At 37.9% G+C, this 23186-nt stretch overlaps 1 protein-coding gene across 7 annotated transcripts in view; it reads right to left on the bottom strand.

The window, feature by feature from the left end:
• Positions 1 to 1108: 1108 nt before the first annotated feature.
• cfap221 (cilia and flagella associated protein 221) overlaps positions 1109 to 23186 on the bottom strand; it is a 60681-nt gene continuing 38603 nt past the window's right edge. For 6 of the 7 annotated variants that reach the window (XM_061889882.1, XM_061889884.1, XM_061889888.1 and 3 more), the window contains 14 exons: positions 21529 to 21616; positions 21371 to 21460; positions 21194 to 21289; positions 19051 to 19138; positions 18802 to 18893; positions 14570 to 14647; positions 14325 to 14432; positions 14125 to 14244; positions 13933 to 14018; positions 13790 to 13862; positions 13587 to 13684; positions 9215 to 9307; positions 9037 to 9111; positions 1109 to 1744 (listed from right to left, as the gene is read on the bottom strand). In XM_061889882.1, coding sequence (XP_061745866.1) covers positions 9051 to 9111; positions 9215 to 9307; positions 13587 to 13684; positions 13790 to 13862; positions 13933 to 14018; positions 14125 to 14244; positions 14325 to 14432; positions 14570 to 14647; positions 18802 to 18893; positions 19051 to 19138; positions 21194 to 21289; positions 21371 to 21460; positions 21529 to 21616 — 1171 coding nt within the window. In that variant the 3' untranslated portion in view covers positions 1109 to 1744; positions 9037 to 9050. Of the gene's footprint in view, positions 1745 to 7581; positions 8610 to 9036; positions 9112 to 9214; positions 9308 to 13586; positions 13685 to 13789; positions 13863 to 13932; positions 14019 to 14124; positions 14245 to 14324; positions 14433 to 14569; positions 14648 to 18801; positions 18894 to 19050; positions 19139 to 21193; positions 21290 to 21370; positions 21461 to 21528; positions 21617 to 23186 lie in introns of those variants that run through there. The other variant, XM_061889889.1, reaches the window with a different exon arrangement.

The following is a 23186-nucleotide window of genomic DNA, read 5'->3' as shown; positions in this document are numbered from 1 at the left end:
CATAAAAAGTGGTGCATGTCTGCTGCTTGTTCAATAGCAAAATGCCAAAGCTATGAACATGTCTCCATTGTGAAAGCTGCATTGGTACACGCCAAAACCTCATTTATATATGTCGGTATGCACAATTTATGAATAGCAGAATGCACACGCTATTTGCCATGTGGTATTTGTGTTACGTCTGTTTGGCATCGTGGTGCCGGGTTCGATTCCCTCGAGGAAGCGTCGAAATTGTACACCGCAAAGGTAAGGTTTAACTATTTATTTGAATAACAAAAGGTGCTAGAAAACAAAAATACTGGAGCTAAGAAAAGGCAAAAAAAAGACGATAGCATGAAAGCTAGGATAAAAAAATAGTAAACTAAACTGGCACATAGGCACACAAAGGGGAAAACAAAACATTTAGCATAAGAGCTAAGAATGAATAAAATTGCGCAGCGTGAGAGCTCGCGAGAAAAATACAGGAATTGCATGTAAGCAAAAGTGCAAAGCAGACGTACCGTTATGTGAAAACCAACGAGAGTCCCGGGCAGAAGAATGAAAAGAGTAAGGCTTATAAAGGGAAGGTGATTAACAGAGAACAGGTGTGCAAGAACCGGGAGTAACAGCTGAAACTAATAAGAAACCATGGTGATGGACTAAACAGGAAATAAACGGACCAAACGGAGAATGAGAAAAAAGATGGAAAAATAAACAATAATATGTGAAGATCCGAGTCACGGATCGCAACAATTTGGATCTTAATAAATTAGGCCCATACTTAATTTTTATTGATACTAACCTATTTTTTACTCATCTGTACTTATTGTGAACGTATACCGATTGTAGCTGAGATAGGAACCAGCGCCCCCCGCGACCCCACAGGGAATAAGCGGTAGAAAAAGGATGGATGGATGGATACCTTTGTTCTGCAGTGCATCCATGACGTAACGTCTGAATGACGATAAAGAACCTGAAACTTAAAACAAAAATCACATTATAGTCTGAAAACTGGCCTGTTGTGTGAATGGAGCTTCAACATGAACATATGTCTTAATCTTCCCCACCTTAAACGCAAGATGAGGAAGGGGTGGGGTATTCAAAGCAAAACATCTTAAAATAGATGCAAATCTTCCTCGAGGACAGGATTTTATTTAAGATGCACAAGTGAGATCAAAAAAAGCAGATGGCTTGATGAATGCTGTCTTATCTCTGACCGGGTGGGACAGTAACAATGAACATTATAGTCCACAACAAAGTCCTCTCACTATCTGGAGGTACAAACATTGGACCATTTGGAAATGGACCTATAGTCTTTGAACATCGAAGGGGGAAAAAAACGAATTCCATTCCTCAGCTAAGTGGTAGGGTTCTGTCTGTCAAGCTCCATTTAGTACTGGACTGTGAGTGAACACTGCCAGGTAGCGTTGCAATGTGAAGACCTACATCTTCTGGTTCTTTCACTGAAGGTCAACTCGAATGCACCAACTCACCTTTAATCTGAGCTTTGATTGAACCAAAGCCTAAAGGTCATTGTTCATCACCAGTAGAGCGTCTATGGCTCTGCTCTCCCCTGTGCTCCTTTGATTGAACCCATCAGGGCTAAGACACCAATTAGGACATCCCGTTGCACATCTGATGGTCTCTCCGCTTCGTTTCCACCTGAGGAAAAGGTCCGTTCCACTCCATCGCTGCCTGATGGCCGTGAAGCCAGGACGTGTTCAAGTGACGTCTGGAGAAATCCCTCGCGTCTTGAGATTGCCAAATCCTTAGTGGATACGAGTGTTTTGAGTTGGAGAAGCAGCACAAAACAGGCTCAGAATACTGTACAACGGTTTACGTTTGCTGGAGGCAACATCAAACGCTTGCACACCACTGACCTTTTGAAATACAACATACTGTATTAACACCGCAAACACGAATACGCCAGTGACAAAGGTTAGGCATAATTGTGCTGCTTTGTGTCGAGTACAAAACAGAGCAATATTTCATTCTTTTAATTTAAATGGGCCATTCCACCGAATCAGTGCACTTAGCATCCCTTAGGAAATAAAATTTTAATTACCTTCTTTTTTTTTTTAATAAAGAAAGTGCCTGCACATTGATCTGATTTCTTATTAAATAGAATTTGAAATATTGATTTAAACTACCTTGCACTTTGGAAAAAGAGCATTTGCTGTGCCAACTTCCTAAAATTAGACTTTACAGTATAATCATTTCAATCCTTCAGAAGATGAACATCCTATGTTTGTGTTATTCTTTATCCCCATTATAATTTCACTTTATTTCATTAAAAACATAAAAACAAATATAAAAAAATTGGTGAAAATGAACACTTTAGTTGTGCTCTGTTACTAGGGCTGATATCGGATATTAGTCCGATATGAGCGAAAAACAAGGAAGCGATTGCACGCAAAATCTCCGCTATAAACTCCGATACAAGAGGTCATCCAGCATGTTGGCTTGTGCAAAGCTGGTAAAGATGGTAGCTACACAAGCGCTAAGCAATTAATAGCATACAAGCTAGACATAAGAAAATGATCTTAAATGAAGAAAATGCAGTATAACACTGCACATGTGTCAAGTATCACATAACTATAGTTTCATATTACTTCCACATACAAAGTCTACAATGCAGAAGCGTGTTAAAAAGTATCCAATAACAAACATGTCCGCATCATTCAACTCACTGCGTCTTGAGCTTAGACTTAGACCAACTTTACGGATCCACGAGGCATTGTGCTAATTAATTAACCTACATATTGTGACCAATAGGTGTTACTCAATAATAATTGCCATTTCACTTCAACCTACAGACAGCGTAAGTTAATTCCAGACGGTTAAAGCAGCACAACCTTTATAAATTATTTTTATGACTTTGGGATGATACAAGGACTTACAACTAGTTAAATGACACCTCTCTCGTGGCTTGAGGGAGTCTGTAACGCTTTCACTGGCACTGAGCAATTTTTATGGGGGTGGCAGGAACGCTGCCACACAAAAAACTACAAATGTGCTGACTTGCTTTACGGCATACGTCACTCCCTCTTTCCCCATTGGTTTAAAGATGGAAGTTGGTAAGAACGCCTAAATGTGGCCAGAAAACTAAAAGAAGAAGAACGCCTATGTGCAATTACTGCAATAATGGCAGAAGCTGCAAAACAACCAAATAAATGAAAAGTTTTGTCTGAGGAGACAAAAAAAGAAAAGGGGAAGAACAATCGAGGATCAGCATTGGCACTGCTTTCACTCGCTGTCGTGAACTCAAAGACGAGGAGGAATTTCAGATCTTCGCTGCCTTGGCTTTGTTCCTGTTAAACTAGTAAGTGACTTTTCATGCTCAAATGAAAATGCTAATGGGAGCAATTGGAAATTTACGTGGTAACAATAAATAGCCTCCAGCTTGTTAGTACTCAGTTCCACACTGACCAGCCACGCAACAAGCTCAAAAGTTTTGTACCAAGAAAAAACAATGCGATGACTGCAAACCGCAAATATAAAGTTTAAGTAAAATATGTAGGTTCTTACTGTGGAAAGATCAGTCTTACTGAATCATTGTGGTATTATCGTGTATTGATTGACACTATATGTCCTCATGGTAAATGTGGTCTTCCTTCTGGCAAAACACTACCGCTTTGGTCCCCTAGCGCCGCCAAAATCAACCAAAACTGAAAGTTCTTAAGTAGGGCTTTAATAATAAATACCCACGATGGTTCTCTGAGTAATTCACTCAATCAAACCTATTCTAATATTAAAACCTACATGATAAGTGTATGATTTGTGCTGATATCGTATGGTATATTGGCCAATACTCAAATCAAAATGCTAATGGGAGCAATTAGAAATTTACGTGGTAACAATAAATAGCCTCCAGCTTGTTAGTACTCAGTTCCACACTGAGCAGCCACGCAACAAGCTCAAAAGTTTTGTACCAAGAAAAAACAATGCGATGACTGCATACCGCAAATATAAAGTTTAAGTAAAATATGTAGGTTCTTACTGTGGAAAGATCAGTCTTACTGAATCATTGTGGTATTATCGTGTATCGATTGACACTATATGTGCTAGTCCTCATGGTAAATGTGGTCTTCCTTCTGGCAAAACACTACCGTTTTAGTCCCCTAGCGCCAACCAAAACTGAAAGTTCTTAAGTAGGGCTTTAATAATAAATACCCACGATGGTTCTCTGAGTAATTCACTCAATCAAACCTATTTTAATATTACAACCTACATGATAAATGTATGATGTGTGCTGATATCGTATGGTATATTGGCCAATACTCAAGGCTCCAATGTTGGTATTGTCGCTGTTATGTTATCCTAAAACATTACCTCCTCTGAAAAATGTGGGATACTCCACAAGTCACATGGTCCACAGAAAATTATATCATTCACACCCTCCGCAGGTGGTAGGGAGGCAGAAAAAGTAAGTTCACTCATTAATTTTCCTGTATAGTCGATATTTCTATACTCTCAGCACAGTCATGTTCCTAAGTATATTTTTTATATTAGTTTATTTCTAAAATATTTTTGTCGAATCACTGTATTGTGCGTAGTGTCAACATGTTTTAAGCATAGATTGCACATGGCTATATTTCATCAATTTGTTACGTCTATGCTAAAAACTCACTCCTGTCATTTTTGGCTCGGGACTCTTGTACAAAAATAAAATAAAGTTTTCCAAGGTAGGCCCAGACACATTTTTTAATAGTTCAATATGTTTATTATCAGAGTTACTATAGTTGAAAAGGAAAGACATTTAAGTTTAGCATTACAATAAGCAAATGGCATCGATACAGCGGAATGGCCCATTATAACGTTCACAATATAATACACAGATTTGTTTGATGCCCCTTTGTAAGGTCAAAGGAGATATTGGGAAAAATTGGAGGCAATTTGGGTAAGCGTTTAAAATCACACAGTCGTTTGAAGGTACCACAGTTCAAGTTCATATTTCAATTGTTTAGCAAATCCCCCGGTTGCCTTTGCTGCTCCGAGTGGGCGTGTAATAGCAGCAACGGTCACAGCTTATTCCTTTTCTTTCTGACCTTCTATTACGAGCTCCACAGAGTCCACATCTCAAACATTGTTTGTGTAAGGCTGACAGTTAAAAACACTCAATTTAATGGCTAAATCACGAGTTTCGACAAGTCACACTGCCTCAACCCAAACTGTCATTCAGTAGTCAAGGCTACGTTTAGACTATTAAATTACACAACCCAAAAAAAAACTTAAAGAAGATTTTTAGGCTGCTCTGAAATATATGGGTACGCAGTAAGTAGAGTGTCTTACAATAATCGACTATTTAATTGACATTATCAGACATTCAAACCCCATGCTCCCTTGGTAAGAGGGAGGGAAGTTGAGCAGCCGAGTTTGTTCAGAAGATGTTACGGGATAGGGGACCTATGGCCCTTCAAGACGATGCCAGTACTCAACGGTACAATTTTTTTTAACTTTTCTTTGTTAATAAATATAAATTGCTTTATAAATAATTATTTTTTTGTTGACATATTAGAAATTGACCTGGTTCTGATAATTGCTGTCTAGTTGTTAAATCGTTTTATTATCACATTTCTGAGTATCATTTGTAGGTATGACAATAAGTTGCAATTACAGTTAGATGGCAGTAGTGTTTAGTTTATGGTGTGTTGGTCATTTCAGCCCTTAAAAAAAAAAGCAAAAATTACTCTTGCTAATCATTAGCAAGTCAATAGCAACGCCAATGTTTATCGGCATCAAGCTAGCGCATTTTGTGGAGAAGTGGAGCTTTAATTTGCGTTTTTTGAGTCATTTTCTTTGTTGCCATTGAAAACTGCAACATTCTTGTGTAGTTTGGCCAAGTGCGGAAGTGCGATGAGCCAGCTGAGTCTGCAACCGGGCGTGACCCAGGTACTAAAACATGGAACCGTTTTACATAAACCGGTTGCCCAGTAGGACCGGAGGGAATTAGTCGGTGCCAAAAAGTACCAGATTCAATACCCACCTCTACAAGGAATACGTTGGCGGCAAATTTTATTTGAAACACCCTGTCATTTATTCATTGACATTTTTAATGTGCTTCTTCATGCACAATCTGGCCCCCTTGGATCATGCGGCCCTATGCACAGCGCGTAGTTTGCCTATAAGGAGAGGCAGCCTTGATGGTAATGACCCCTTCGCAAGTTCATCAACGGAAATTTCGTTCTGACGTTTATTTCCTCAAGATAGTTGTCTAATTTGATCTTCTATGTGTTACGCCAGAGTCGAAACCAAACTCAACCATGTTTTGTTTTTTTTTCGCAGATGTTTCTTAGACTTTTTTGGTTAACGAAAAGTCGCAAATGGGTTCTGTTAAGATCAGAGGATCCCCATTAGCTGTGAATTTGGTAGCATAAAAAAATATTTTGCATATAGTCGACTAATCGCCAAATACAACAAATCTGATTTGACAATGAAAATCTTTAGTCGAGGGCAGCCAGGATTGGTTGGCATGGTGACCTTGAGCTACACTCTACAGATTCATCCCACAGAACATGAAGACTACGTTTACTGTCATTTTAATTCTGTACTTTGTTACGGATTTTCAGGAAACTTTCAAGAAAGGTCAGAAATAGCATAAGGAACAAATGATTAGATTTGGAAGGTGATCCGGATCATTTATACTACTTTACGTTAACATTACGTGGCTCAATTTCTCCGAGCCTCCATCAGAGAAATTGAGCAGCTACATCTCCGCCTCTATCCAAAGAGACGAAGACAGAGGATGGCTGACAAGAAGGTTCACTCTGTTGATTTCATTCCGCTTTAGAACCAAAAGTAATGAGTGGATTTTGGCCAAACTTTCAGGAATTGTCAGAAATGGGATCAGAAAACAAGTGATTTGCTTTTGAGGGTGACTCGGATCACCCCCTTTTGTTGTAAAGGACTCTACAACTTGGAGATAGTGCCTGGCAGAGGTATGCTCTCTCGGAGTGCGTTTCTAGTTTTTAAATGTTGTTTGCTCTCTAAATGCTTTTAAATGTTTAATTTGTAATCAATATAAAGTAGGGTTTCTTAACATTTTGGACCACGGGACCCAACTTTTACACTACAGAGTGACTCGGGACCCACTCACATATTAACACTGAATAAGTAATCTTACTCATGATTTGAATCATATTCAATAGTTGTATCTAACCCAAACTACAGTACATTCGCTGTCTGGCTTGCTGTGTACAAACCAAAACATGAAATGTGGGCTAATACATTACAGATACTGTAATATGATTGTTCATGTTTTTCAGTCAGTACAGATCAGTGTCATATCTCAGTGTTGTTCATTACAATCTGAAATGCGTTTCGTGCTGACGTAGAAGCTAGCTTATCTCTTTCCGTAGCTAGCTTTTACGACTAATACTGAAGCATGCATGTTACTGCGCTAGAAAAAAAAAATCCTCAGTGTCCGCTCTTACAATAACAATGTCGCTACAGCTTGGTTATCATACAGCTAACGGAAAGTAAATGAAGTATTGTTTACAGTTGTTGAAGGTAGAATTTATTGCTTACTTTGCTGCATTGCTACCCACCAAGAACGAACCGATCTTTACATGCTAAAACAAAACCAAAACAAAATTTGTCTTCTTGTCTCTCATAATGATTGTGAACGACAGGCAAAAAAAAAAAAAAAAAGTGCAGTTCCCCTTTAAGAAACAGTGATGTAAAGCACATTTAGTTAATTTGTCTATGAAATGTGCTATATAAATAAAATTGCCTAGCATAAATTGAATAACTGTCGGAATAAATGCGTGTATGTGTTTCAATCCTGGGATGTGTTCACTGACCCTAGTCAGCAGGATGGAATGCAGCTTCTGAGTGACCCTGAAAAGATTAAGCGATAAAGAAACTGGAATTGTGGGGTAGATGAATAGGTGTAATTACGCTCGTCTTCACTTGGTGCACCTGTGTTTTCAATCAGAAGAGGAAAAAGAGGGCTGCCAGGTTGTAGCTTTGACATGCTGGGGTCTTTGCCAAGCTCAAGCAGTGTTGAGGTTAACAGCAAAAAGGATCATAAAATATTGACTATTATTACAAGAAGCTGGCAGCTGTGTAAATTAATTATACCAAATGACTCTCACTGTATCGCTTCATTCTTATCTCTTTTATTGCACCACTGTATGACTTATTAAGTGTGTCATGGCTGTGGTTTCCATAAAATATGCATAATGTCAGGTCAGAAGTAAAGATATGATTACATGATTGTTAATAATACAATGGGTGTCTTCTTTAACGCCACCATTGTCTTCTGAGCAAAGTGGACTCTTTTTCTCCAGGTTTTAAGCATGTGAATCCAAGCAAAAGCCAAAGCAGTTCATGCCTTTGTTTGCTTTTCTTTTGGCGCTCTAGCTGAGTAGGAGCTCCCTCTAAGGGTGAGAGCATGCACTCGTTGGGCCATTCCAAACCTATTATAGCGTTTAAATGACAGATCCACCCCTGTATTTTGCTTTTAATTGATGTGAATTATTTCAAGAGCAAGTGTAAGAGTCTTGTTGTGATAAATAAGCAGCTCCAGCTGGCTCATCCCTCTGTTTAAAACCCAGACTAGACCCTGCCTCTGGTGCCGGCCACAGAGCAATCGGGCTTCACTGACGAATGTCTTCAGCGCCTGATCACGTCTAAGAGTCAGAGTGAAATATAATACTTTATATCACTGAATTTGCAGTATTATGGGAGACATATCTAAATGCAATACTTTTTTTTTCGTAACCAAATATTTCTCGATAAACAACAAAATAAGCTGTACCGCTACCAAAGCAAAAAAAAAAAAAAGAAACACAAATACGCAGCGTGTTTCCGCTCTCTGGATGCTCCAGGTAGATTAACAATTCATTAACCTTATGTTTGGTTTATCCAAAAGAAACAGAGTGATTCTATTGGACACTCCAGGAAGTACCGTCTGTTATATGAACATCAACATTCACACTATTTATAGTGCAAGAAGTATTCTTATTGTGTAAATAAGCAATCAGTTCTCCCCTCCAAAAACTCGGTGTGCGTGTTTTAGTGGCTTGCTTATACAATAATTCACATTCGTAGACTCACCATGTGGAAGGTAGTCACTGAAAACCAGACAGGAATTCTGACCTGATCATCTCCGGGGTCAGCGTTGAGTCACACCTACATGCAGTCAAATATGTGTGGTTTGAGGATGAGAGCAGTCATTTTCACACAAAGGTCGACAAAAAAAGGCGTAGAGGCAATCAATCAATAGTGTGTTTACTTTTTGTCCACCTCTCCTGTGAGATAGGCAGGAAGATGGGTGAAAGCAGCAGGTGTCGAGACAGGAAGGAGGTCTTTATTAAAGTCTGTAGAACTGCAGGACAGACACAAAAACACACACTGATTGATGCACCTAAGAATCAGACCATACGTGACAGAACAGAGGAGGACCGGCCTCGCTTAGATGAAAGGAATTCTAAGAGCCGCGTTTGAACGGCAAAGATAAAACTACACCGTTGTCTAAAAGCACTTTGAGGGCTAAAGTGAATTAATGCACTGCCAAGCTGAAGTTTTATAGTGGGCTTTTTTTTTGTGCTTTTTCTAAAGCAGCATTTCTGAGAAGTCATTTGTCAGTCAAGCCTGTTTCTGAAGCAGTAGAGTTAATTCCAGTTCAATTTAGTAGCATGCTTCAAATCGTGCATTTTCAACAGTTAGGGCTACCAAAAAGTGCTGTGTTGTAATGGCACTTTTTTGTTTGGAGATGAACTTGAGGTGTATCAGGTCAATGTAAGGAATTATGTCATACTGATAAAACAGACAACAAAAGGAAATAAATCTGATAACCGGGAGAGAAAAAAACACAAACAAAAAGTTCCATTGAGGCGAGATTATCCGTACTGTGATTTGGTGGGTTAGGGTCAGCAAATAAAGCGCTCCTTCTCTCCTAGGAAGTCATAAACTTCCCCTGAACTCATTGTAAACAAACATGGTGTCGATTATGTGGAAGTCTTTCACTGTTTCGGAGGAACACTTTTTGCGTGCTACATGCACTATATAAATAAGAAAAAAACATTGTGCATCAACACATCAAACCTTTTCAGCCACCTGAAGCTGCAGCATCGCTGTTTTGCAAGCCTGTGAAGACTCCTGCCGCTAAAGAAGCTCCCCCAAGCCAACCACAAAGAAATGTGTGCATGAACTACGTTTTAAAAATTACAGACATAAATAAGCTACCGGTTATTGCCGATAACTTCCTGCTTCACAAGAGCCGCTATCTGTATCGTTAACTGCTTCGAAAAAAACAAAAAACAAAATAAACGGTGTATTTTACAATTCCTAAAAGGTGGTGCTAGACCGGTAAATATATATATTTTTTTTTAAATCAAATTGTGAAGGGAAATTTCAAGTTTTAACATTCTTTTGGCTGCTTGGTTATCAAAAAAGATTCAGCTCTTTTAACACTTCAAATTTCTTTTTTGCTTAAACAAAAACATTTGAAAAAAACACCAGTGTTCCCATGTGGCCAGTAGGGCGGTGAATCTTTGTGCACTAGACGTTTTGATTCGATTCGATTCTTGGGGGTATTAGAATCGATTCTCGACTCAAAACGATTCTCATATCAAAATCAATACTTTTTTTTTTAACATTGGGTTTAATGTCTGTGATTAACTACATTTTTATATTACGTAAAAGAAAACTGGTTTCGTTAAATAAAATTCTACCCAAACATTTAATAAAGTCAAAAGCAAAAAAAACAACATGTATCCAAAACTTCTCTTTTCTAAGGTAAATATGTACAGCAGATATGGGCATTTACATCAACAAAATGATTTGTCTGGCTGGACGGGACAGATAAAAAAAATATATATATATTTAATCTAAAATTTAAAAAATACAAACATTTTTAATTGTTAAGTATTCATATGGGTTTATTTATATGCTCAACATGGAACAGCTTCCAATAGGAAAAAAAATCAGGCAAAAACGGCCAACTGTAACTTCAACCCCTGAAAAATATGGAATAAGCAGACTTGAAGGATGTTCATAATGTAGCAAAAAAGCAGATAACAAGTAAGACACATAACTATATTCATTTTAAATGGCAACTTTCTGGCTAGAAGAAAAACTACAATTTAAAATGTTTATATTGTTGTAGTCAGTAAGTTACACTTTAGATCAAGCAGAGTAAAAAAATTATGGAATCCCTCAATGAAAATGTCCATTATCCCGAACATTATTTCGATTGATGGAATAAGAGAAGTGTCCATAAAGGGCACCTGCCCGGTGACATTACCTGACATGCAACCTCATATCATCACCGAATGGAAATGTGCATGTTTTCTTCAGGCAGTCGTCTTCATAAATCTCATTTGAACAGCACCAAACAAAAGTTGCAGCATCATTACCTTGCCTGATGCAGATTCACGATTCATCAATGAATATGACTTTCATCCAGAGTCCACTATTGCTTTTCTTTAGCCCATTGAAACCTTTTTTTTAATGTTAAGGTGTTCATGACGGCTTTTGTTTAGCTTTTCTGTATTTAAATCCCATTTCTTATAGGCACGTTCTTACAGTTGGATCACAAGCGTTGACTCCAGTTTCCTACTTGTTCTTCATTTGTTTTGCTGTGCATTTTCTGTTTTCAAGACATATTTGATTGAAGGTTTTTGTCTTGACGCTTATATATTTTCATTGGTCTACCAGTAAGTATGCTTGCTTTTTACAACCTTCTCATGTCGTTTGTACTTAGACACAGCTGACTGAACAATCAACATCTTTTGCAACATTGCGTGATGCTTTACCTTCTAGAAGAAGTTTGATAATCCTTTGTTTCTATTGACATCTCTCATGTTGGAGCCATGACTCATGTCAATACACCTGATGCAACAGCTCTCCAAGGTGTGAACCCTCTTTTGTAACTACGACTAATGAACAGATTTAATTTGATGCAGGTGTTGGATTTGTAAATTAACATTTGCAGGGTGATTCCATAATTTTCACTCTGCTTGATCTAAAAATGAATCTGTTACTGACTACCAACCTTTTCTTTATTTATTTTAGTGTTTTTATAAGTCAAAAATAGGAAATATAGATTTGCACCATGTTGTTATCAGCTTCTTTTTAAAACATTTTTAAAACTATTTTTAACTGTGTTTTATACAAAAAAAGTTCTTTACTCATTGTGATTAGTATAATTCCATTTTTTTATATTTTACCTCGTTTTATTATGTACAGCACAGTGGTCTTTTTTTTTTTTATAAATAAAACAAACTTGACCTTGCCATTTTTTTTTTTCAAAACAACTGAATCAACATCTTTCATGTGTAATAATTTCATGTTTTGCCAGGCAGTTGTATTTACAGTGAAACACAACATAAATAATTATATATAATTCAAAATAGGAAAAATAAAAATAAAAAGTACGATCCAGGTTAGTCTTTGATAGTTCTTGGCAAAAATTGGCAGTCCACTTTTTGTTTCCTGCAGCTCATTTTCCTCACCTTTCTGGCGTTTAGTCTCTAATCATGTAGCAATTCCCTTTCTTTCGTTCTCTCTCTCTGTATTGATTGTACTCAAGTGAAATAATCCTTCAAAAAGGATGCATGCTCATTGAGACATGATTACATTTCCATAGTCCTTGATACACACATGCGGGAGATGCATTAATATCAGGAAGGGGCATGTCTTGCCGGAACACTGGCTCGAGCCGCAACGAAGCCACTTCTAAGATACTAAGCGCAGTGGAAAATAAACTGTTTCTTTCAAGTACCATTATTACTGAAAGACTAAAGGAAAAGGAATGGCTAAAAATGCTGCACACACGCACACACGCACACACACACACTACGACACAAGAAGCTAACGCCAAAATCTTTAACGTAAGGAAGGGATGATCTATAACAGGGGTAGGGAACCTGTGGCTCTTTTGGTGGATGCATCTGGCTCTCGGATTAATCTTAGCTGACATTGCTTAACACGATAAGAAATTAATATTTCCACTGGTAATCGGAGTTAAAAAAAAAGTTCAAAATACAAAACATTCTCCTGCATTTTAATCCATCCATTCGTTTTCTAACGCATCCGTTCAAGAAGGTGCATTAATGGTAAGAAGTATTCTATTTATTATTGGTTAGCTTCAGAATAAAAATCTTATTAAAAAGATTATGAGTTATTGTACTCAAAAAATGTTGACGTTACTTAAAAATGCACGCATTTAGTTGTATTCAGTGTTAAAAAAAATTATATAAGGCTCTCATGGAAATACATTTTAAAATATTTGGCTTTCATGGCTCTCTCAGCCAAAAAGGTTCCCGACCCCTGATCTATAAAGATACTTAGTATAATCTCAGTATATAAACGGTAATATAGTGATTAGATGTTGTTCTTATTAATAAAACATATGTGTTTGGTAATCTTTGTTAGTGTTTACAAACTCAGGGAGTAAGTCTCAGGGCAAACAAAACCGAAATGATTTAAATGGGAGCCAATAGTAATTTTTGCTTTTGTTTAGTTATTGTGCACTAAACATACTGCTGGATCGTGTGGAAAGTGTGCCCCTCCTATGACCTCACACTATTCACATAAGTACTACTTGGTAAAAAATGTTGCCTAATGAGTGCATTTTCAGACCCTAATGTTACAGTACTTGCCCATTTAGGATGTTGCTGGTCAGAGCAGCCTGTTTGGACAAACATGTTGCAGTGTTTAAGTTAAATTTGTCCCACGTCTTCAATCCTGGGATTTCTCCCTAATTCAAAAAGAAGAAAAAAAAACAGCTCAGCAGTTATGTATTAAAGATGGTTAAACTTACACGGCTGTAATGGCCTGAGACAAAAGACAGTAATTCAAATACCTTTGGGTCCAGAGCCTGTGTGTGCAAAGTTTGTGACTCCATCCCACTTGTGTGGCCCTCGGCGGTGGAATAACTACACGTAGAGCACAATGATTGTATAGTCAGCATAACCAACCAGCAGATCCACATCGATTGAGGGTTACCGAGGCAGCGGGCAGAGGAGGAAGTCCACATCGCTTTCGAGGTATTTAGGGGTCGGCTTGTAGGCCTGGAGGCCAGGAGCAGGGTTCTACAGCACACAATCAAAGACATACGGAAGAGAAGATCCACGCTTATCTGCAGTGTTGATAAACATCCATTCATCAATGATTGATGCTCATGAAAATAGGCCTCACAAAGATTCTGAGTGGGTGTGCTTGAATGGGTCTAAGTAGAGCACCGGGAAAAGTAAAGTTAAGATCGCTGGCATCTTGCTCTTCGTCCTGCCCTGGTGAGGGTGGCTTGGAGTCAGAATCCTTGGGGGGGAAAAATGAAATTATCGCTACTTGCAGTATGCATGAATGACGGGTTAATCTTTATAATGCTGAAAGTTTACAGGATCTGGATTGCGAAGTGGTCGGGCCGGGGTGGTGGGGATGAAGGAATTAAAGGCCTCCCAGGCTGACACAGGCTGGTATTTCATCGTCTTGTAGTATTGAGGAACCTAACAAGTTCAGAGAACATGACAAATCCTTTCAGCAAATAGCTAGCTGCTCAAGATGATGTTACTTCAAACAGAACAGGAAATGTGTTGCCAAGGAGACTTGATTGATGCTGAAATGAGCAGGTACGTGCACCTACTTGGAGCTTGAAGGTGGGGACGTGCGTAGTTACTTTTACATCAACTGCATCCACAGTCACTGCAGCAAAGGGAAGAGCCTACAAATAACAAGCAAACTCCATTTGCACGAACAAATACATCATACTTTACTCTGCAGGAAGTAGAGGCATTGAAAGGTTATCTTGTTGCTGAAAAGGACTCGCTTATTAGTATTTCTACATTACCTGCCTCCAGATAATAATAATAATAATAATGGATTAGATTTATATAGCGCCTTTCTATTACATACTCAAAGTGCTCACAGAGAAGAGAGAACACATCATCCATTCCCTCCACATTCACACTTAGGTGGATGCAATATGAGAGCTACATCAAATCAAATCAAATCCAATCAACTTTATTCATAAAGCACATTTCAAATTTACCACAGGGGTAGCTAAAGTGCTGTACAATGGGCAGGTTAAAAGATAATATGAGAACCGAGCAAACACAACACAACACAAACAGAACACGATAAAAAATAAATAAATAAAATAAATAAAACATAAAAACAGGTTCACAGCAGGTGTATTATGGGGCGCCATTGCAGGATGGATATCACTCAGTGTTAAAAGCCATGGAATAAAAGTATATTTTTAAGATAGATTTAAAAACAGGAATAGAGGAGGCTTGTCTAACACTCAGAGGTAAGTCGTTCCAGAGCTGGGGAGCAGCAGCGGCGAAAGCTCTGTCACCTCTAAGCTTCAGCCTTGTGTCAGTAGCAGCTGATCGGCTGATCTTAGGGATCGGGTGGGGCAGTAAGGCTGAAGGAGGTCGGAGAGATATGTTGGGGCGAGGTTGTTTAGACATTTAAAAACAAATAGAAGGAGTTTAAAGTCAAACATCAAAACTTCATACAGAACTAGGAACTGCTAAATCCTAATTGTAATGAGTGTATTATACATTCAACTCCATTTGCAGAAGTTTTGTCACTAATTGTATCATTCACGGATAAAATAAATGGTAAATGGGTTGTACTTGTATAGCGCTTTTCTACCTTCAAGGTACTCAAAGCGCTTTGACACTACTTCCACATTTACCCATTCACACACACATTCACACACTGATGGAGGGAGCTGCCATGCAAGGCGCTAACCAGCACCCATCAGGAGCAAGGGTGAAGTGTCTTGCTCAGGACACAACGGACGTGACGAGGTTGGTACTAGGTGGGGATTGAACCAGGGACCCTCGGGTTGCGCACGGCCACTCTTCCACTGCGCCACGCCGTGATACAAATGTCAATAAATAACAATTCACAATATTGGATCGACAAAAAAAGTTAAGCATTATTTGTCACATGCCTCACCAACGCACTAATAAATACTATGCTGCGTCATCTTCAACCTACTATCACAATAACAGCAATCGCGTATTGCGTAAAATACCTGTTATCCAAATAAAGGCAGATTTGTATTTTTTTATTCCTGTATTGGATTGTGTCATGTGACGCAGGTATATCCTTAAAAGTAGGGAAGGGTATCACTCACATTTTTGCTGATACTAGTACCAAAATGGTACTTCTGAAACAGTGGCCAGAACCGGTCCGGAAAAAAGTGAAAAACTACAAAATTTTGTTTAAAAACATTAAATTTAGATTTTTCAAAATTGTGTGGTATGTAGGTTGAACAGAACGGTAATTTAAATACTTCAATAATGTAAATACATTGTTAAAAAGTAATACAGTCGGGATAGAACCCACTATTGTCATAATTATCACATCAAACCAATTTTTACCACCATTTTTACAGTACACAGCAATTGTTCCAAAAAAAATGTTGAGTTGAGTTTATTTGGAACATGCAAGCATACAACATGATACATCACAATTTCCAGTTTCTCTTTTCAACATGTTCAAAAAGGAGTAGGAAGAAGCAGAGCTGATTTAATCCTACCCCTTTCTTGTACATAACAGTTGCTAAAACTTTTGTTCACTTCCTGCTCTCAATGTATTCACAATATACTACATAAGTAATCCCAATAAAAATAAATAAATAATTGGTGAAGTAAGTTATATTCCATACGATGAGATATGTAAGATTATTTTGAGAATGAAAGAATGAATGGGTGAATAAATACAGAATGTTTATCATGGTTCTTCTTCTTTGTACTTTGTAAACACTTTAAGTTTGAAGAGTTTCTTGAAGTGAATCATATTAGTACATTGTTTGATTGCTTTGCTTAATCCATTCCATGATTTAATTCCACATACTGATATACTGAAGGTCTTAAGTGTTGTACGTGCATACAAATGTTTTAAATTACATTTTTCCTCTAAGATTATATTTCTCCTCTTTTGTTGAGAATTGTTGTATATTCTTGGGTAGCAGGTTATAGTTTGCTTTGTGTATAATTTTAGTTGTTTGCAAATTTACTATGTCGTGGAATTTCAGTAACTTTGATTCAATAAATAAAGGGTTTGTATGTTCTCTATATCCAACATTATGTATTATTCTAACTGATCTTTTTTGTAACACTGTTAATGAATGAAGTGTACTTTTATAATTATTTCCCTATATTTCTACCCAGTAACTCAGATATGGTAACACTAGTGAGCAGTAGAGAATATGAAGTGATTTTTGGTCTAGAACATATTTAGCTTTGTTCATTATTGACGTGTTTCTTGCTACATTATGTTGTATATTTTTTACATGAGATTTCCAGTTCAATTTATCATCAATCATTACACCTAGAAATGTGGTTTCATTTACTCTTTAAATTTCTATTCCGTCTATTTGTATTTGTTTGACTTTCTCTTCTACTGTTACCAAATAGCGTTATTTCAGTTTTACTGAGATTCAACGATAGTCTGTTTTTGTCAAACCATTTTTTAAATTTGTTCATTTGAGTGTGAATGTAAAATATTTTGTCGCACAATATTGGGCACACAATGCTTTTATTGTGAAGGCCGGAAGTGTGCCGATGGTCTTTTTGGGCTCTTGACTGTTTTGACGAGAGAAAAGGCCATGTTCAGATGAATTTAGGGCTGTGAAATTATTAAAATATTGAATCGCATTCAATCACATTTTGTCCATAGTTACCTCATAATTAATCACGATGCCTTACGAATATCCATTTTCTACCGGTTGTCCCTTATGGGGTTGCGGGGGGTGCTGGAGCCTATCTCAGCTGCATTTGGGCGGAAGGCGGAGTACACCCTGGACAAGTCGCCACCTCATCACAGGGCCAACACAGATAGACAGACAACATTCACACATTAGGGCCAAATTTGTAAATTTAGTAAGTGCTTTAGATCAGGGGTTCATTTTGACCTTTGATCACTACAGGGAGGACCAGGACCCACTCAAATATTAACACTGAATTAATAATCTTAGTCTTTCTTTTAATAGTAGTCAATAATCATATCTAATTTACTCACAGTTTAACAGGATAATCCCAAATATTATTATTTATTTAACACATAAATGCTCATGCTTAGGTCAGGCTGTTTAGAAAAATAAATATTAATCAAATAAACTGCATAAGAAGGGACAAATAACTGCAATTTTGATTCAATTATGTACTGCTAAAAAAAAAAGAAAAAAAGAAATATGTTTCTTAACTGTTAATAAAATTGAAGTGCAAATAAAAATACAGCTTCACTAGTTTAGTCATAGTTTTTGAGCTAAAGAAACTTCTCTGTGACTTTAGCTCCAGACTTTGTTTAATATTGTCATTACTGCCAAAAGTGGTGGAAAAGTGTAAAAATAACTGAGTACCGCAGCGGGCCATACATAGCTGAGAAATAGCTTATTTTTGGCTTCCCTTTAAGGGGCGCTCGCGGCCTAACAATGGGGTAAGAAACACTGCTTTGGATATTTTCAAGTTTTTAATACTATCAACACAGCAAACATGCTTTTTTTAAACAGCTCAAGCCAAAATAGAAACAAACATTCATTTACAGACACACGCACACTCGCCCGCCTTAACCGTGATTGGTGCACAATGATTAGATTTTGTGTTGTCGCTGGCTGCAGTGAAATTTGTGTGCGATGCTATATGCAATGACTGCCGTCGGCATGTTTAAATTGACAATAAAATATAAAAAGAGTGTCGGACTGTGTCTCTCTGTCTGGATTGCTAATAATATTTTAATTATTTTAGAACTAATGTCAATAATTTTTTCGGTCTGATAACTACTTTGTATGTTGGCACTAGTGCTATTAAGGAACTTGGGTGCTGTGAATTTCTGTTTTAATAAGAGATATATACAAACCAGCGAATCAGCTTCATCTGAGCAGAGTGGAAAAGAAGACGGAAAGATTCTGTCTGCGGGGATCTTCATCAAACAAGCCTCCTCTTCTTCGACTGAAACAAACGTGAAACGACAGAAAGTAATATCTACGGTCATGTGATGAAAAGGGGGTCACATTCGCATCATGAACCGATGCACACGGTGCTACAAAAAGCTGCTATTGAGGCCTGGACATGTGCTTCAAGGGAGAACTCATGGGTGAGAATATACCTTTCTGTGCCGAGAGAATGCTTGCTCTAATTTCTGGTAGTTTCTTCCAAAAGGCCAGGATTCTCTTCAAGCGACACTGCATCACAACCTGAGAGGGGAGCACAGCGCAGGTCTTAATCAACCAAAAGCTAATTTGTCGATGCGTGGGAGGATTTCTCAAAACAACTGGTGCACACTGAAGACGTACTTTGTAAACATGTTTTTCATTGTTCTGTAATGAATAAATGCATTCCTGTTAGGGGTGGACAAACAAATTATGTCGTACGGATAATCCCTCAACATTAAAAATGGCAGTATCCAGCACGGAATAATGTGCTGTAGGTGGGTTAGGCTGAGCATATCAAGCCCTCTCCTATCTCTGAGGTCGAAAAAGTCACCTGAGCTCATAGTAAACAAACAAGGCATCGATTGTGTGGGACATTATGTGCGAATCTTGTGAAAACAATCTGTGAGGAGGGGAAAAAAAACATTGTGCTTCAACACATCAAACCTCATCAGCCGCTTGAAGCGTCAGCCTTGCTACGACGGTGTTTTTAAAGCATACAAAGAAGCTTGCTGCTAAGGAAGCTGCCCAAAAGAAAGGTGTGGACATATTATAGTTATATTTAAATACAAAAAATATATATAGATATAAATAAGTATTGCACTGCAAAAGCTGAAATCTAAGTAAGATGAAATATTTCAAATAAGGGTGATGCTTGCTTATTTTCTGTCTGATAAGATCATTCTTCTCACTAAGCAGATGTTATGTTAGTGTTTTACTTGTTTTAAAGGTTTTGGTCCTAAAAGATCTCAGTAAGATATATATCAGAGCTTGATGCTGAGATTTTATGACCTATAAGTAAAACATGCTAGGAACTAGGAACTAGAATGTCAACCGTTGCAAAGCTGTGTCATTAACATTCACAAGTATAAAACTACTTTTTTAAAGGAATCATTTCTTACTTCAAGCATTTAAAAAAAAAAAGCGCATATCGTCATGTCAAGCTAATGGCACTAGCATTTACTTCATTTAAGAATATTTTTCAACATATTGATTGTAGCTGAGCTAGATGCCAGCGCCCCCCGCGACCCCAAAAGGGAATAAGCGGTAGAAAATGGATGGATGGATTATCAAAAAGGTCTAGTTTTTTTTCTACCAAGAAAAGTGCACTTGTTATTAGTGAGAATATACTTATTTTAATGTATTTTTGGGTTCATTCAGGTTAGCTAATTTTACTTGTTGTCAGAAAGTCTTGACAAGCCAAATATTCTTGTTCTATTGGCAGATAATTTTGCTTAGTTCAAGTAAAATACCCCTCATTTTTGCATTTTTTTCTTGATTTTGAACACTGACTTTTTGCAGTGTGGTCTCTATCGATATCTGTTAAGTGGCGAGATGGCAGGCGATGTGGAGGCAAAACATCCTTTTATTAATGGTGCACCAACATGACTAACAGTAGACCATTGGTGATCAAAAAATTATTTGGGGGAAAAAATGCATGAGCAACGTCCATTTGACGATGCTGGGCACAAGAAACCTTATGATTGACAACCAATTACAGGTGTGCCTCCTGGTTGTTAATCAGGGGCAGGTGAGAAAAACAGCACTCAAGCCAGTGGTAAAGTGGCGGCAAAAGAAGACAAACAGGAAGTTAAACTAAAATAAGAGCACGGTAGGTTGGAAACAACCATGATGGGTATCGGGGGAAAAAATATAGCGACCATCTCTAATTCCTGCTTATTTACAATGCTGTTGTAACAGAACATGACAGGTCTACAAAGTGTAAGGCGAGTCAAGAAAAACCATTACATTTTGATGCAGATGCACACAAAGGTGCAAAAACTGGATCGTATTCTCACTTGTGATAACCTTGTGAAACAGAACATTAGTAAGAATAATGTATGAGGCTTAATGACTAAATTTAGTCATATGAGGTAAGTAGGTTATCAATTAAGGTGTATTATTTGGCGCTGAACCAAATTACCCAAGTTTGGCTCCGTGCTCCAGAGTGCCATTCACTTTATCAGTACTTTGATTAAAATGCTCAGCATCCACAAAACATGCAGGACATTAAATATATGGCACAAATACAGAGCGACAGTTGCTCTGTGTGTAAGTTTGTTTGCGAGCATAAGTGCAACCTCTGAGACATGTGTGTACCTTGCGTGCTGCCTGCTGAAATAGCTTCATGGCCCTCTCTTTCAGCTCCCACTGGAAGCTAGGGTGAAACTGGAAGACAGGCGCTCCCTTGGGGGTCTAGAGGAGGATCCGAAGAAGTGTGTCATCGCTACATGCTTACATGGCAACAGGAAAGGGTTCAACGGCGACCGCATTTACCTGACCAGCATCGCATATTAGCCGAATGGAGTAAAGTTTCGGTGGTCCACTCGTGAAGTCATCCTCCTGTCTTACTTCTCCCTTCTTGACCTACAACAATGGCATACTAACGTTGTTCCAGGTATCAAGTGTGTGTGTAAAAGAACATTGAATCCTACCTTATACTGTTGTAGCGCAACCTTTCTTTCCTCCAGGATCTGGCACCTGGTTGCCTCCGTCACTGGGTCGTTACCTTGATGAACTTGTCTGGTGAAGATGTTACAATGCATGACACGGCCAAAAGTATAGGGACAGTTGACTAGTACGCCAACAAGAAGTGAGAAGGGGGAAAAACACTCGACTGAAACGTTCCACTTTTAAAGGAGACCTATTATAATTTTTTTTTGTATTCTTAAAATTCTAGATTTTGGTCTACATCAGTGGTTCTCAAACTTTTTTCACCAAGTACCACCCCAGAAAACACTTCGCTGTCCAAGTACCACCATAAAGACCAACATTAAGATACGATAGAGTAGTAGGGCTAAAAATATCATTAAAAACAAGGCAGAGGTTTTATTTAACAAGTATATTTAATATTTTTGGATTATTTTGGAGAGTATTTCATGTTTTTATTTTCATTTTGTTTATATTGCACTGGACTGGAGCATTGAGGTTTTCCATAACCTTGAAGGCATTGTTACGTCTCGCTTTCTTGTTCTGTGTGTTAATTGGCTGGAAGGCTGGGAAAGGGCGGACGTAAGCGCTGAATGTGGAGAACCTTCAGTTCCCACACATGTTGAGTGATAGAAATGACGACTAAAACTGTTCTGTTTGCCAAACTTTTTGACTGGGCGGCCACACTGGGGTAAAAAAATTTGGTCGGGATATATATATATATATACTGTATATATACACATACATATGGTTACTCTACATGCAGTTGGCTTTCGGCTCCCGACCAAATTTATATATCCATCCATCCATTTTCTACCGCTTGTCCCTTTTGGGGTCGCAGGGTGCTGGAGCCTATCTCAGCTGCATTCGAGCGGAAGGCGGTGTACACCCTGTACAAGTCTCCACCTTATCGCAGGGCCAACACAGATAGACAGACAACATTCACACTCACATTCACACACTAGGGCCAATTTAGTGTTGCCAATCAACCTATCCCCAGGTGCATGTCTTTGGAGGTGGGAAGAAGCCGGAGTACCCGGAGGGAACCCACGCAGTCACGGGGAAAACATGCAAACTCCACACAAAAAGATCCCGAGCCTGGGATTGAACTCAGGAGTACTCAGGACCTTCGTATTGTGAGGCACATGCACCAACCCCTGTACTGCATATATATATATATATATATACACACACATATATATATATACACAATATATATATATATATATACACACATATATATATATACACTATATATATATATATATATATATATATACACACATATATATATATACACTATATATATATATATATATATATATATATACACACATATATATATATACACTATATATATATGTATGTATATATATATATATATACATACTATATATACATACTATATATATATACACTATATATATATATATATATATATATATATATATATATATATATATATATATATATATATATATATATATACACACACACACACACATATACACAATACGAAGGTCCTGAGTACTCCTGAGTTCAATCCCAGGCTCAGGATCTTTTTGTGTGGAGTTTGCATGTTTTCCCCGTGACTGCGTGGGTTACCTCAGGGTACTCCGGCTTCCTCCCACCTCCAAAGACATGCACCTGGGGATAGGTTGAT

This window comes from Nerophis ophidion, linkage group LG27 (genome assembly GCF_033978795.1).
Source record: "Nerophis ophidion isolate RoL-2023_Sa linkage group LG27, RoL_Noph_v1.0, whole genome shotgun sequence".
NCBI lineage: Eukaryota > Metazoa > Chordata > Actinopteri > Syngnathiformes > Syngnathidae > Nerophis > Nerophis ophidion.
Note: the sequence above shows the minus strand (reverse complement) of the source record. Positions and strands in the feature narration are given on the sequence as shown.